Here is a 16197-nt window from a genome sequence, read left to right as displayed (position 1 = left end):
CCTTTGTATTTTAGACTTTTCATCATATTTGAGTGAATTTCTCTGACATCATACATGTCACATGTCACGACCTGGGTGTCCTGTAAAGAGCACATTCAGGACTTTTCAGAGACACCAAATGTTTGCAGGTTTCACCATGAAAACAACTTCTTCTCCTTGGTCTTTAAAAATGTCTGACATTAATTTAGTGATCAAATGTAGCACTCTTATGGAAATGTGATAATATATTGTAATTATAAAGTAAATCGGACTACTTTTCAAATTGTATTTCAGAAACCAACATCTCAGGAAAACGTTATGGGGTTTCAAATCAATAATGACTTTCTGTTACAGACCAGGGCGTTGATTTCATACATGTCCACTGTAGAGGACATCAGGACTTAAAGCATGCTTATCAGGCATTCTGGGAGATGACACAAGTGAATATGGAAATAAGTTATACATCAATATTCCTATGAAATATTAGATATTATTATTAAAATGTTGCTAGTTATTACTCCAATTATTACACTTCTTTTTTCATTAAATGCTCTAAGAACACGTTCATGTGCACATTAGATACAGTTTATAGATACATGGGAATATTAATTAATGGCCATTTTACCCACATATTGCATAAAGTAAAATGGTGCATCAATTCATGTCGTTATATCTTTCATAATAACATAGTTGAGAATCATCTTTATACAAATTTGAGTTAAAATAAATCCTGAAACCCCAACATTTATTGGTGATTGAAAAGAAAATCCCATTGTTTTTGCCTATACATATAATTTCATGTCATTTTATTTTGGTGGTGTCCACTACAGAGGACATAGCATAACATATGAATAAAATATCATTTTTCAAAAATGTTTTTACCATTTGTTTCTCATGCTCTAAACAATGTGATGACATGAAAAAATAAAAATAATTCTGGGTCTCAGAAAAAGCATTGAAGGCTCAACGCAGCGGAACCATACTGAATCCAAAATACACATAATACATACAATTTAATAATAATAACCTGCAACAGATTATATAATACAAGCGAATTATACAGCTGTATTGCATTTAACTGGTGGCATCTGAGACGCATTTTAATTCGTATAATAACCAAAGTAGGGTGTTTAAAGAATCTAAATTTATGTATAAAGTATTTTCCCTAGAACGGACTGTTTTTTTTTATATTATTGTATATATTATATTGATTTTAAGAATTACAATTACAGTCAGGGGGGTACAACGAGTAAAGCAGATAAACAAACATAAAAAGACATATACATAAACAGTGACAAACTTAAAAGTTAAACAAAATTAAATTGTAAATGTTTACAGATTGAAACGCACTTTGCAGCTTATTTTTCAAACCCAATATTGTGTTTAGGTATTGTAAAATTTCTGCTCTTAAAATGAAAAATAAAGGCTTGTTTCCTCCAAATTTACACTTATGAATACTAAATTTCGCTAGCAGAAGAGGCAGATTAATTAAGTAATATTCCTTATGAAAGGATTTGTCATAAGAGGAAAAAACAAACAAATAAGAACGGACTGTTTTTGACGCGCAGACGCGGAGCGACCAATGCGTCACAAGAACGCGACTCCAAATTCGGCTCCTCATTGGTTCCCTTGCTTTTTAAGGTCCAATCACATTCCATCTTTCGTATTTGCGTGTTGTCTACTTTGCAGGTTCTACCCACCTGTGTGTGTAACTGTGCGATTTTAGCATATGTCACTGAAGCCGCTCGAGCTGTCGAATATCTCTCTCTTTAGAGCATAGTTGTGAGTGTTTTGGCACTTTTCCCGTTGTTCACGCACCATGTCTGGACACGGCCACGGTCACGGCCACGGCCACGGCTGCTGTGAATGCGAGCACGAGCCCGCAGAGCGAGGAGTGGAATATGAGCTGTACAAACGCATTGATATCGAGAAGCTTCAGTGCTTGAATGAGAGCCGAGACGGAGACGGGAAACTGGTCTTCAAGCCTTGGGATCAACGCACTGACAGGACGAAGGTACGCAATTATATAGTCAGTGTATAGAATAGTTTTGCAGGAAACTTAGAGCCTCCACATATATTATAATCTTACATTGCATGTGCTTTTTTAGCTGGCGATGGCATGTTTGTGCTCACAATCTTAAAATTACATAAATGTTTACCACATTTTTTACACATTTTATGTACTTTCTTAGGTGGCGATGGCATGTTTGTTGTATATTGTGTGTGTATATATACATATATATGCGTGTGTATGTATGTCTCTCTCTCTCTCTCTCTCTCTCTCTCTCTATATATATATATATATATATATATATATATATATATATATATATATAAAGAATAGAGAAATTAAATACATTGGCTGTTTTATGATCAGATTGCTCTTCTGTTTGTTGTAATGTATGTCTCCCATTTCAATTTTTTTTTTTAGTTTGTTGAAAGTGATGCTGACGAGGAGCTTCTGTTCAATATACCGTAAGATTTATATTGCAACAGCATTTATCCTCCTAGACTAATTTCAATTTCAGTTCTGTTCTTCTTCATGTTCTATTTAATACGATTTGTCTGAGTAAGAAATGCTTTGCCAGCAGATGTGGATGTGGTTAATGCACATGGTCAAATCTGCAGGTTTACAGGTAGCGTGAAGCTGAAAGGGATCATTATTGCTGGAGAAGATGATGAGTCACACCCAGCTGAAATGAGACTGTGAGTTTGCTCTCACTGGAAAAATGAGACCTCTCTTGCAGCATCACATATGGATAATGCAACTACAGTTTACATGATTGGGTGTTGCAACTGGTGCTTTGTGATCAGGTACAAGAACATACCGCAAATGTCATTTGATGATACAAGCAGAGAGCCAGAACAAGCCTTTCGCCTAAACAGGGATCCGCATGCCGAGCTTGAGTATCCAACCAAGTAAGCAATTTTAAGTATGTTAACATGCACATTAATCATACATCCTGTGTACTGGACACTAAATCTATGTTGACCAACCCCAAACATTTTATATAGGATTGCGAGATTCTCCAATGTGGAGCACTTATCTATCCACATATCTCGAAACTTTGGGACAGAATCCACTCGCGTGTATTACATTGGTCTGCGGGGAGAATATGCAGAGGTCAGTACTGGATTAAACAAATCCTGCTATAACAATAACACCAGTTCTATTGTCACTATTAATAACTGATTGGAAATGCACTACATTCTTATGATATTATGCTAGCGTTGCTGTTTTTATAAATATTGGTTTCACCTTGGAAAGGAAAATGCCAATGGGATCATAAAATCCTTCATCTAGTATCTTTTTATCCCTCTTTCAGCCTCACAGACATGAGGTGACAATCTGCAACTATGAAGCAGCAGCCAATCCAGCAGATCACCAAGTGAAGAGCATTACGCCCCAGACACACTTCATATCATGACAAACCGAGGAAAGAGAATCTCACGCCTGCTGTGTCAAACTATAAAAAGTGTGCAAAAGAGTTTTGGTAACGGCCAGATGAACTGATGTGTAACGGATTTATTTACTATGGTTTGTTCGTCTGCTAAATTGCCAATAAACATTAAGCTATGTAAGCATAATTAATGAATGTATGCTTATGTCAAATAAACGCTTCAAATAACAGAACAGATGAGCCATGCAAGAAGTCTGTTCTTTAAAAAAATCTAGTGGAAAGTTTATGCTCTCAGTTTGGTTTCACAATATAGTATTCATCCATTTGATATTTTTTGCATTATTTGGTTCAAATGTGAGATTTAAAACCATTTAGGAAAATGTTCTAATCGGGTCCTCAAAGTGTTTAATATTGATTGATTCGCGCAGTTTGTTTAAAAATATATTTTCCTGGTTAATTTCAATCACTTTTGGCATTTCATAATCGCACACAAATTTTATAACAACTTATGCATTATGCTGTTAGTTAAATACAAATACAGTAACACTTTAATTTACAATGTCCTTGTACATATGTTACATGTACTTACCATAGTAATAACAGTAAACTATGCATAATTACATGCAACTAACCCTCAACCAAACCCCAATCCTTCCCTAACCCTATAGTAAGTACATGTTGTTGATTAATATCAGTACTTGAATATATAATTAATTACACTGTAACAATGACACCTTAAAATAAAGTGTAACCAAAGTCAAAGATACAATCACAAATGTGACAGGAGCAGGGAATATGAAACTATTTTGATCATCCATCACTACAAATCCATTTCTCCTCACTTATGCATAACAATTTGTTGCTGATAAGTTAAGATTTTGTTTAGAATAATAACAGGTTAAGAACTATCCATTTAAGAGACATTTAAAAAAAAAAGTACCATGTATGAGTGATGTTTTGTACAGATTTTTTAAAATTAGTGTTTGTTTATTTTTGTAATACTTTTATTTTGTCCTTTCAGTACAGCACTGTGGTCAACACTGTTGTTTTATTATGTGCTTTACAAATAAATTGGAATTGGAATTTTGGACTTTTACACCTACAAAATAAGGTACAGATTGCTAGCTTTTGCCACATTTAAAGGGTTAGTTCACCCAAAAATGAAAATTCTGTCAGTAATTACTCACCCTCATGTTGTTCCAACCCCGCAAGACTTTCGTTCATCTTCGGAACACAAATTAAGATATTTTTGATTAAATCTGAGAGCTGTCTCCCTCCTCCATAGGCTTCTCTGTAATTGAAACTTGCCGGCCCAGAAAAGTTAGTAAAGACAATGTTTAAAATAGTCCAAGTGACTACAGTGGCTCAACCTTAAGTTTATCAAGCAGTTATCAAGTGCTTCTGGGTTGTACGTCAGAACGTAGGCTCACTATTGGCCAGCATCACACACATGACCAGCGTCGGCCAATAGTGAGCCTACGTTCTGACGTACAACCCAGAAGCGCTGCGCTGTAGGCCCACACAGAATAAAATGAATAGTTGAATAAAAGCATTATTTTTGTTTGTTTTTTTGCGCACAAAAAGTATTCTCGTCGCTTGATAAACTTAAGGTTGAGCCACTGTAGTCACTTGGACTATTTTAAACATTGTCTTTACTAACTTTGTGGGCCGGCAAGTTTCAAGTTTCATAGAAGCCTATGTTGGAGTGAGACAGCTCTCAGATTTAATAAAAAATATCTTAATTTGTGTTCCGAAGATGAACGAAAGTCTTACGAGGTTGGAACAACATGAGGGTGAGTAATTACTGACAGAATTTTCATTTTTGGGTGAACTAACCCTTTAACGCTCACGCGGTTGAAGAAACGCGATGACGTCACGGCGCCGTGTCCCCGCCCCTCTCCGGCAGAAGGAGCGGAAGTTCCGTTGTGACCTGGGATAGCAAGCGGTGAGTCAATACATTTATTGCAGTTAACCGCTATTTATATCTGTTTTTTCTGTCTGAAATTTAAAATGTATTCTGTCCCCTGACCTTAGCTTTAACGATCGCTATAAAAGCGCAAGTTTGTCGCTGAACAGCGTAATAGTGGGCTTAATCGCGGGGGTAGAGAGATCCAGCTAGCTCCATCTCTGAGGCTGTGGGTTCATTGTGACAATAATACTGGCGAAACAGGATTAAGCTGCTGATCATGTCGCTCGCGAATTAATGAAACGACCTAGAGGATTTATTTAAACATGAATCATATCCTTGATTTCATCAGGCTTAAAAAAAAAAGAAGCTATGTTTCTTCATTTTTTTCCTGCCCATCCCTTCCTATTCATTGTGAACATATGATCGTGGTGTTCATGTGAAGGATTATTGAACTGACGCATTAGAGATGATCAATACAGTCATTTGTTAATGTGCATCAATGAGCCATTGTGTGGCGAACGCTCAAACTGGTGCATAAGGACACCATGCCGTTTCATTGGAAAAGTCCTTTCATATTCTTCTGGAATTTTGTGGAGATTTCATAAGCAGGTGGTTTAATACAAGTATTTAATAACATGTGCAGCACTAAAGTCTAGGAAGCCAGACTGACCGATTAAAAACCCAGACAGACACATAAAGTTTATTCAAGTGTTTGTTTGAAACTAGGGATATGCACTGACATGAAAATTTGGCTGATGCCGATAACAGATAATTCTTTATATTTGAAAGCCGATAACCGATATATTTGCAGATAAATCTAAATCCAAATTTTTATATCATTTGAGAGCCTGATTACAAAAATCAAAAGTCTCACCATTAAAAGCCATATCAAAATTTTCTCATAATTGCGCTGCACATTTTACACTTCACTGTATTTTATTTTTGAAATGTTTCTAACCATATTTTAAGCAATTTAAACCCCTCATGGCGAACAGTGCACACCTCAAGTGTCTCAGATGAAGGAAATTATCTATTATTTATCTCAACAATTCGACATTAAAGGTATAGCGGAGGATTTTTTACTTCCGGGTGGATCACCTATACTGTTGGTCCTCCTAATTGTCAATCATTCTGGTGAATCAATCAAACTTATTCAAAAAGTGGAGAGGGGGGGTCTTATCTAAAATTCGGAAAGATCCTCCGCTATACCTTTAATATATCAGCCAAATTTTCTTATTGAGCCGATAAAAAAAAAAAAACACACATATCTGCCGATGCCAGCGATGAAACACTCCAGGCTTGTGTCACAATCACCAAGGCCTCTCACAAACACGAATGAATCCATTAAACTGGAGTGTTTTGAGTGTCAAGATGTGATTTCTCAGCGCTGTCATGTGGTTCCAGGAAAACAGGGACTCGTGGTTTTCATTTAGACTTCATTAGTTTTCTGGGAACTCGTCTTAAGCAGACGTCTGCTAGTACAAACTTGTGATCTGTAGAAAATGAAGCTCTGCGTGTATGATTAACATAAGCGTCAGTGCTTATCCAGTAGACGTAATCACCCTGTAATTTTTCACTTTTTTTTTTCTTTTCCTCGTCTAGATTTCAACAGCGCACTTTTAGTTTTAGATGGGCTTGAGTTGCTAGTTAAAATGGCTTTAACAACACTGGCAATTAAACCAACTTTTGTTAATCATTCTGCAGCCTGCTGACAGTTTCTGTCTAAAATTGCTGGTTTGTATCTTTAATAACCATTTCTCCCATACTTAAATGCCTGGGCCTTTTGTGTTTTACATAAACATGTTGTGCTGATTGCTTTTGAACTTGTTGTTTTTGTATTTTTCTAAAAGCACTCCTCACATTGTATGTGTGGCAACAACATGTCTGTACCTCTGCTCGCTGAAGCCGTGACCGTGTCTGGGACGGAGAAGGAGACGGCTGTGGTGAGAGAACAGTCCAATCATTAACCAAAAATCTGATGCTGCTCAAGAGATTCATTAGCATTACAGAGGCCAGGCTTCGAATATAATAAATCAGTTTCCTTGAATGGTTTGTTTTCCCCCAAATAAAAAATCTGTCTTCACTTACTCATCCTTGTGTTGTTCCAAAACCATAAGACCTTGATTCATCTTCTTCAAAACACAAAGTGACGTATTTTTAATTACGTCTCTGGTTTCTGAAAGACTGAACGTCCAGGTGATGAAAATTCCGAGTGATTTAATCCAAGTCTTCTAAAGAGACACGATCGCTTTATATGATAAACAGATTTAATTTAGGCTTATATTCACATCTAAACAATGATGGACACACATGCATAGAGCTCATCAAATATGGTAAACACGGACACTCAAAATGTGATGTGTGATGCATGAGAACCAATGAGATTTGTTCTAGAGTGTGATGTTTAGCATATGCGAATTTCTCTATGTATGTGTGTTTATGTGTGTATAAAAGCCTGAATTAAATCTATTCATCATATGAAGTGATCATATCTCTTCACAGTCCTTGGATTAAACCATCCAATTCATATGGGCTCATTTCAAAACGCCTTTATGACCTTTTTGGATCTTTCAGGTTTTGGTTACATGGACTTACAGTGGACCTTCGTTAAAAATATCTTAAAGGGATGTTCTGGGGTCATTTCAACCTAGGGTCCTTTGCACCATGACCTCGAGCCAAACACCCCAATCCCCCCCCCACCCCAGAAGCTTTTTTTTTTCCCCTTGGTCGAACATTATTAAAGTTAGAGCTTATTTAGAGATATCAGCCGAATGGCTTATGGCGCTTTTCCATTACCAGTACCAGCTCAACTCGGCTCGGCTCGCTTTTCGCTCCGTTTTCCATTGCAGATAGTACCTCCACAATAGTACCTGGTCGTCATAGCGACGCCGCAGGAAACTGCCGTGACGTAATCTTCTATCTACGCGACACACACCCGCTACCCACACACACAGGACAATGGAGGAAATCGAGTGTATGCTGTTTTTGGATGTTTTTTTTATTCAGGATACACCGTCTGGCGCGTGCAGTGATGACGCAGTGAATAGTGACGATTCTCTCTGACCAATCAGCAGTCTGCCGTGTTTTCACGTCACATTTTAGTATCGCCTCAGAACCTCGCCGGAGGTGATACGAAAAAAAGTACCTGGAAGCAGGTACAGGTACAACTTTTAAACCAAACAAAGGCGAGTCGAGTCGAGGCAAGCTGCAAATTAGTGCAGGCGCTAATGGATCCAAGGTTGTATCTCGTAAATTACCCCACTAATAATGCCCGGAATGGTACCAAACTTCTACAGTAGTACAAATAGGTTCTGTACTAATAAAACGAGGCATTGGAAAGTTTGTAAGTACATCAGGAGTTTATTTAAATAACACTTGCCAGACGGCTTATGCTACCGCTAACCCGGACGTCGACGTCACTTCAGTGATTTGGGAAAAGCACGTAAAAGTCCTGGCAGAAAGTGATGCATAAGGATGTAGTGTAATGACGCCCACTTCCAGGAATGCACTAATATTTTGTTGGTAGCACCAGTTTGCAAGTTGTCAACACTTAGGAATTTTTTTATTTTTTTGGGATATATTTCTATGGAGTGTTAAATTCATTAGCTTTTCCCTTTCACTTGTGAGTTTTGCAAAGGACTTTTACAGGCTTTTTATTAGTGGGGTAATTTACGAGATACAGCCTTGGATCCATTAGCGCCTGCACTAAACCATTCGGCTGATATCTCTAAATAAGCTCTAACTTTAATAACGTTCGACCAAGGGAAAAAAAGCTTCTGGGGAGGGTGTTTGGCTCGAGGTCATGGTGCAAAGGACCCTAGGTTAAAATTACTCCGAACCATCCCTTTAATTTGTGTTTCAAACATTAACCAAAGTCTAATGGGTTTGGAACAACGTGAGAGTGAGTAAATTTGTATTTTTGAGCGAACTATGCCTTTTAATAGAGATGCTCTTTCACAGTCTGAGTGAAAGTCTATCTGCTTTCCCTTCTTTATCGGAAGAAATAGATACACAGAAAGCTCAAGCTTGCTATTGAGATGGTATCTTCATATAAAATAACCAAGAGTCAGCATCGAACACATGAAATCGGTCCTCTTTTGGGCTTTGCAGAGAGATTTAGTTTCACATCACATTCTGTTAACTTCGCAGGTGATCTTCCTTCATGGCTTGGGTGACACAGGGTAAGTTGTGTTCATTACCTGCCTGTTGCAGGATCTTCTGATGGCCCTCGTCCTGCATGATAATAACCCTGTCGTGTTGCTTATAGACACGGCTGGGCTGATTCCATGACGTCTATTAGACTGCCGTACATCAAATACATCTGTCCACACGCGTAAGTGACTTGCAAAACATTGGTTTGTGATGCAATAAAGAAGTATTGTTAGTTTCACTTTTCTTCGTGTAGTTGATTGCAAACTAGTCTGTCATTCTTTCTGACTCTAGACCCAGAATCCCAGTAACACTGAACATGAAGATGACCATGCCCTCATGGTAAGCTGCCTCGGCTGCGGGTGACATTACAGTTCTAGTGCGTTCACTTAAAAGTGCTGTGGGGATTTAAAATGTAATTGAAACCTGGAAGTAAACCATGTTTGATGATTTTGAAAAATGTAAAACAAGGGAAATGTATGATGTAGTATTTCAGATTCTGCACTATTCTAGGACATTTAATCAAATAAGTACATTTGTGACATTGAGCATGTGACTTTGTACAGACAGACAATTGCTATATACTTGTGGTTAAAGCGAAAAGGATTTTTCAGTCATCAGGTTGCTAATGTAATATTTAATATAATCTAATATAATAATCAGCTTTGAAATCACAAGAATGCATTATTTTAAAATATATTACATTTTAAAATACATACATTTAAAAAAATATTAAAATAGAAAACAGCTTTTAAACTTTTTAATTATAATTATATTATAGTCAGTGTTATTTTTAGTTTTATTAATCAGTTATAGGTTTATTAATAATCTTTGAAATCACAAGAATACATTATTTTAAAATATATTACATTTTAAAATACATACATGTAAAAAAATATTAAAATAGAAAACAGCTTTTAAACTTTTTAATTATAATTATATTATAGTCAGTGTTATTTTTAGTTTTATTAATCAGTTATAGGTTTATTAATAATCTTTGAAATCACAAGAATAAATTATTTTAAAATAGATTACATTTTAAAATGCATACTAACATTTTAAAATATTTTAAAATAGTGTTATTATATTAATATTAAAATAGTATATTAGTATTATTTTTGTTAATTTCAGTTTAATTTTTAGTAATTAAGTTGTGTGCTTTTTGTCTCTCTTTCTTAATATTACTATATAGGGTTGATTTTTATTTTTTATTTCAGTTTTAGTTTTGGTTAGTTTCATATATTGTCTGTTAATAATTTTAGTGCTAAAACTTATTTCAGCTTATTGCCAAGGCAACATTTCTACGTTTTTCAACTAATATTTATGTTATTTTGTTTCACCTTTTTTTTTTTATATTAACAGAAATGGTTTTTAATAGTTTTAGTTTTAGTTAATATAGTATACTGTAAAACTGTATTAATAAAATTCTAAATAAAAGCATTTTTCACTAGTGGACTTTTTTTAAATTCTTGTCTAATTTTTCTTCTTCTCAGGTTTGACCTGATGGGCTTAAGCCCAGAATCCCCAGAGGATGAAGCAGGGATTAAGAGAGCAGCAGAGAACAGTGAGCAAAATGTGTTTTTGGACACACACATGCACATTGGGGCAGTTTCCTGAATACAGCATAAGCTATCCATGACTTAAAAACATCCCAAAATTAGCTTAGTCTGTGCAAGCGAATGTAAAACCACATGAAGAAACACATCAAGTTAATGAGGAACACAAGTATTGCGAGAGAACATTGTTATGTGCTGAAATCTGATTATGTGGCGCTAAGTATAGTCCGCTCCCTCTCTTCAACAGTAAAGGCCATCATCGATCACGAGGTAAAGAATGGTATACCATCCAATCGTATTCTTCTGGGTGGCTTCTCTCAGGTACGTGATCCCTCCTGACAGTGTGTACGATCAGTTAAATTGCTGAGACTGCAGATGATCTTCAGTTCCTGGTTTGTCGTCTGATGTTCAGGGTGGAGCTCTGTCTCTCTACACCGCTCTGACCTCTCAGCAGCAGCTAGCGGGTGTTGTTGGACTTAGTTGCTGGCTTCCACTTCACAAGACTTTCCCACAGGTACAAGACATTCAGCAGTGTGTGTGTGTGTGTGTATGTATATGTATTCAGGGCTTGACATGTATTTCAGCAGTGCGGTTTAACGCAGTCACTTTGACGGGCTGAATTTGTTCATTTATGTTGGCGATTGTGCTGCATTCACTCACAAAAATAGATATTTTATATATTTACGGTAGGAAATTTACAGAATATCTTCATGGATCTTGATCTTAATATCCTAATGATTTTTGGCATAAAAGAAAAATCAAATTTTGACCCATACAATGTATTATTGGCTATTGCCGTGCGACTCGTGACTCGTTTTGTTGATCCAGGGTCACATATATACATTTTTACATTTTAGTCTTTTAAAAGGCATCTGAAATAATAAGCTAAGTGCGATGTACTGTTGTCAATACATATCGATAATGAAATATCTGAAACGCGATACTAATTTTCCACAGTATAGATATGCGATACCAGCTTCTCTCTCTCTCTCTCTCTCTCTCTCTCTCACTCTCACTCTCTCTCTCTCTCTCTCTCTCTCTCTCTCTTTCTTTCTCTCTCTCTCTCTCTCCCTCTCCCTCTCCCTCTCCCTCTCTCTCTCTCTCTCTCTCTCTCTCTCTCTCTCTCTCTCTCTCTCTCTCTCGCGCTCTCTCTCTCTCTCTCTCTCTCTCTCTGTCTCTCGCTCTCTCTCTCTCTCACACTCTCTCTCTCTCTCTCTCTCTCTCTCTCATCTCTCTGACAGCGAGTGACACACAAACCCGCCTCTCCTCACTCGTTTCATTTGCTCCGGATGAATATTGTTGGTGTTAGCTTATTGTTATTGTTGGCTTGAATTTCGACGTGGGATTGCACGTATTGCGAATAATCTTTCTTGTTCCTGCATATTTTGAGCTCACGCCCAAAGTGCGGCACATAAAGCCGCCTCTCAGGACTAAACTGAGTTTTTTTCGGCGCTTAAACAGTCAAATACACACATAATAATGTCAAAATGATGATTTAGGCGAGTATTCACATAAACACAGTCATGTTTTAAGTGAACGTGAACAGTTGAGAAAGAAAACGCAAGTGTAACAGTATAATGGATCAGTGCGTCAGGTCTTAAAGTGACAGCAGCCTAATAAACCTGCTAATATTAAAAATATCTATTTGGCAGTTTTTCCCCATGGTATCAATGTCACAATTGTGACCAGTAAAAATGCTGAATCGGAATTGAATTGAAATCGCAAGCGTGTGAATCGATTTCGAATCGTGAAATAGGTGTCAATGTCCAACCCTGATATATAGATGTCAATATGTATCTGCTTTTCCCCCCATTAGGCTGCAAGTGGGAGTGGAAACAAGGGCACTCCCATTCTGCAGTGTCATGGCGAGATGGATCCCATGATCCCGGTGCAGTTCGGGGCCATGACAGCAGAGAAGCTCAAGACCATCGTCTCTCCAGGGAACATCACCTTCCGCACCTACCCGGGTCTCATGCACAGCTCCTGTCCTCAGGTGAGCCTTTCTGTTGCGCTCACAGAAACCTCAGGCCTTGTCCTAACACATCTTTTTCTCTTCGTTTCGTGGCCTTCCGTCCACATTGAGACAGTGTTTTTGTCGATGTTTGTCAGTGTTTTACTAGTCATGTGACACATATCGTACCCATAGATATCTATGGTTATGCCGGCATTGGTGTGCCTGCTATATACTTTCATAGTGATGCTAAAGAGAAATGTCATACTGCATTCCTGCAAAGATGACTAAAAATGAACTCGTAGTTGCTGTCCTGCTGCAAAACACGATGACAATTGCGTTTTAGACCATGAGATTTTAAGTGCAACCTGGACACAACACTGAGTGGTGGGACAATAAAATGATCGATTAGCGTGAGAACTTCATTATGTCTGCTCTCTTGGCGTCGTCTTGTGAACTGTTAGTATGTTTTACGCATGTGCAGTGAGGTGATTTAACCCCTTCCCCATCACCCCCAATTTTGGCAAGTGCTGCATACATGAAATGCCCAAAATAAAAAGGTTACTGCTCATAAGTAATTCTGAATAGAAACATAACACACATACATTTAGAAAGCCAACACTTGAGAGTTTATAGTTCAAGACTCAAAATTAACCAGACTGTTATTAATATTGAGATATATAAGCTCAAACATATTTTGAACTAAAATAATCTGGGATCACCAGTGATCCCTGACAGGTAAGGGGCATTTTCAGATGGATGAGCTACTTTCTGAAAACGCTTGTGTTGGACAGGGAGCATTCTGAAATGAAAACGCCATTTTCAAATGTATCCGGATTAATGTTGCCTTAAGCCTGGTTCACACGGGACGATTTTAAAATTGTCGGCCGATTTGCCAAACCTGAGAGACCTCACACACGGGGATAAAAAAATCACGGGTCTAACAGTTTTGGTCGTACAGTGTGTGTGGTGCGCAGCCACACGGCAAAATCAACACATCACACACAAACCGATTTGACTCCCGAGCATTCCCAGGTCAGACGGGAAATCTCGCAAAATCCCTCGAGATCAAATGTGACTTCAGAGTAAACAATCATGGCGGACGAAGAGGATGCAGTGGCGATAGTTTGTAAACCGAAAAAAAACGTTATCAAAAGAAAAGGCGATGATCTCCGACGTCCACCGGACTTTCTGGTGCGCCGTGCCGCCGGCTGTTTTGATTATGTTTCCCAGTGCTTCCCCGCCGCCTCGTCACCTCGCTTTCTGATTGGCTGCACGCCACAGTCCACAGGCTGCGTGCTCGTTTGTCTCCGGGGGACACCACACACGAGAAGAAATCGGGCCAAATAAATCCAACATGTTGGATATCCCCGATTTGAGATCGGAGCGGTCCCGACGTCCTTCCGAGTAGACGAGAGCAGTCTTAACACACCACACACGGCAGGAATATCTGATCAGATTATTTTACGATAATCGGAGCATCCTTAAGATTGTCGGATGAATCGGGGCTAAAATCGGCCTAATTATCCTGCCGTGTGAACCAGGCTTTACACATTTTCCCATGTGCAAATTCATTATGAAGGATCTTAATAATGAAAAATTATCTAAATCCATTTGGACATACCTATATGTCTATAAAAGTAATTCTATATGTCATTCTCTTATGCTCACCAAGACATTTATTTGATCTAAAATACAGTTAAAGTAATATTGTGAAATATTAGATCTGTTTTTTATGTACTATTTTGTAAAATGTAATTTATTCCTGTGATCAAAGCTGTATTTTCAGCATCATTACTCCAGTCTTCAGTGTCACATGATCCTTCAGAAATCATTCTAATATGATGATTTGATGCTCAAAAAAACATTATCGATGTTGAACAACAGTTGTGCAGCTTCATATTTTTGTGGAATCTGTGATACATTTTTTGATGAGTAGAAAGTTCAAAAAAAGCATTTATTTAGTCTTTTGTCTTTCATGTATTGCCTTTTTTTGATCAATTTAATGTCCTTGAAGAATAGATGTTGAAAAAAACCCACAAACTGTGAAACAGCAGTGTAAATATTTCTCAGAACTCTTAGACGCAAACTACTGCGAGCCAATAACAGGATGAGGTCTGAACTGAAATCATATAATCTTAGATGTTGTACACTAGATATGTCAAACTATATGATCTGTTCATGCTAGTTCTAACACCCCGTACTTCTCTCTGATTGGCTTTTACAGGAGATGTCTGCTGTGAAGGAATTCATTGAAAAGCAGTTGCCCCGAGTCTGACCTCAACCTAACTCACTGTGACCCTTAGACACTGACCTCTCACCTCCGACCTGCCATTCTCTCACAGGAAACAGCCATGATCCCCTACAACACATGCGCATGAACATTCAGTTGTACATACTGTGAACATGCAAACCATCTCATCTCACGCCTTTCTTTGTCATTTCATACATCATTAAAAAAAAAAAGTGACAACAGTTGACATACAATAATTTCCCATGAAACCTTTGCTCTTTTCTTTAAGGGGAGACTCATTAACTTTCATCATACATTCCTGTAAGCATTAAATCTCAAACCGTTTCCCAGTATCTCTCTCTCTCTCTCTCTCTCCCCTTGCTCCTCTGTCTCTTTCTCTCAAGCAAGGCGGTAAACGTAACTTTTTTCCGGACAGCTTTGTCGCAGAACTTTGGGAAAGTTCAGATGCTGCAAAATCTGTGGTGGTGGAGGGAAGTTAGTGGGAGCCGGTGCCGTCTGGAGTGAGTCTCGTCACGCTGCTGCTGGTCCCACAGTGCATGGCTTCATCGGGATGCTGCGACTCATACTTTTGTTTAGTTTAACTAGAAATGCGAGAACGGCAAGCAAACATGTCTCAAATAAACCACTAATGACTCATTGGAATCGTCCAGTATGCTTTGTTCTCCATGGGATAAGAATTCTGGCACCAAGTCTATATGCAAAATTAGCTTATTAAATTACACCATGCTAGAACTTGTATAATATACTTATTTAAACATTTTTTTTTTTTTTGAACATGCACATAACCAGCTTTAGTATCTCATTGTAAAATAATCAACGATACTAAGCTCTTGACATCACTTATTATTAATAATAATGATCAAAGTGAGTCACTCCAGACCGGGCTGATCATTTTTTCCAGTTGCTTTAAATAACTTTCCCAAATCCTCCCTAATTCCCTGTTCTCCTCATATCCGCATCATCCTCCTCCTCCACCCATGTGACCAAACACATTCATG

At 37.8% G+C, this 16197-nt stretch overlaps 3 protein-coding genes across 5 annotated transcripts in view; 2 read left to right on the top strand and 1 right to left on the bottom strand.

The window, feature by feature from the left end:
- The window catches only part of ppt1 (palmitoyl-protein thioesterase 1 (ceroid-lipofuscinosis, neuronal 1, infantile)), a 133903-nt gene that overhangs the window by 75001 nt on the left and 42705 nt on the right, over positions 1–16197 (bottom strand). The gene's annotated exons all lie outside the window — the stretch shown is intronic.
- pithd1 (PITH (C-terminal proteasome-interacting domain of thioredoxin-like) domain containing 1) lies at positions 1599–3664 on the top strand. The gene is made up of 6 exons (XM_084423772.1): positions 1599–1993; positions 2411–2454; positions 2608–2685; positions 2794–2898; positions 2995–3103; positions 3306–3664. The coding sequence occupies exons 1-6, from the start codon at positions 1799–1801 to the stop codon at positions 3405–3407; spliced, it is 633 nt and encodes a 210-aa protein (XP_084279898.1). The 5' UTR covers positions 1599–1798; the 3' UTR covers positions 3408–3664.
- Positions 5244–15954, top strand: lypla2 (lysophospholipase 2). 3 transcript variants are annotated; one of them, XR_014629198.1, is made up of 11 exons: positions 6891–7023; positions 7140–7232; positions 9439–9470; positions 9557–9622; positions 9733–9780; positions 10932–11002; positions 11242–11315; positions 11407–11508; positions 12811–12987; positions 15173–15499; positions 15615–15954. XR_014629198.1 is itself a non-coding variant. In XM_084423676.1 (10 exons), the coding sequence occupies exons 2-10, from the start codon at positions 7155–7157 to the stop codon at positions 15221–15223; spliced, it is 699 nt and encodes a 232-aa protein (XP_084279802.1). In that variant the 5' UTR covers positions 5244–5325; positions 7140–7154; the 3' UTR covers positions 15224–15954. The 3 variants fall into 3 exon arrangements, 2 of the variants coding, with proteins under 2 accessions (XP_084279802.1, XP_084279803.1); XM_084423676.1 differs by lacking the exon at positions 6891–7023 and adding an exon at positions 5244–5325 and having other exon boundaries at positions 15173–15954; XM_084423677.1 differs by having other exon boundaries at positions 15173–15954.

This window comes from Rutilus rutilus (genome assembly GCF_951802725.1).
Source record: "Rutilus rutilus genome assembly, chromosome: 11".
Taxonomy (NCBI): Eukaryota; Metazoa; Chordata; class Actinopteri; order Cypriniformes; family Leuciscidae; genus Rutilus; species Rutilus rutilus.
The sequence above is the reverse complement of the archived record's forward strand: the minus strand, read 5'-3'. Positions and strand labels throughout refer to the sequence as shown.

Excerpts from the sequence above, each read along its gene's own strand:
- pithd1 (XM_084423772.1), top strand. The coding sequence starts at position 1,799 with ATGTCTGGACACGGCCACGGTCACGGCCACGGCCACGGCTGCTGTGAA. Across the intron at positions 1,994-2,410 it reads AACGCACTGACAGGACGAAG|TTTGTTGAAAGTGATGCTGA; the intron begins GTACGCAATTAT and ends TTTTTTTTTTAG. Across the intron at positions 3,104-3,305 it reads TGCGGGGAGAATATGCAGAG|CCTCACAGACATGAGGTGAC; the intron begins GTCAGTACTGGA and ends TCCCTCTTTCAG.
- lypla2 (XM_084423676.1), top strand. The coding sequence starts at position 7,155 with ATGTGTGGCAACAACATGTCTGTACCTCTGCTCGCTGAAGCCGTGACC. Across the intron at positions 9,623-9,732 it reads AAATACATCTGTCCACACGC|ACCCAGAATCCCAGTAACAC; the intron begins GTAAGTGACTTG and ends TTCTGACTCTAG. Across the intron at positions 11,003-11,241 it reads TAAGAGAGCAGCAGAGAACA|TAAAGGCCATCATCGATCAC; the intron begins GTGAGCAAAATG and ends TCTCTTCAACAG.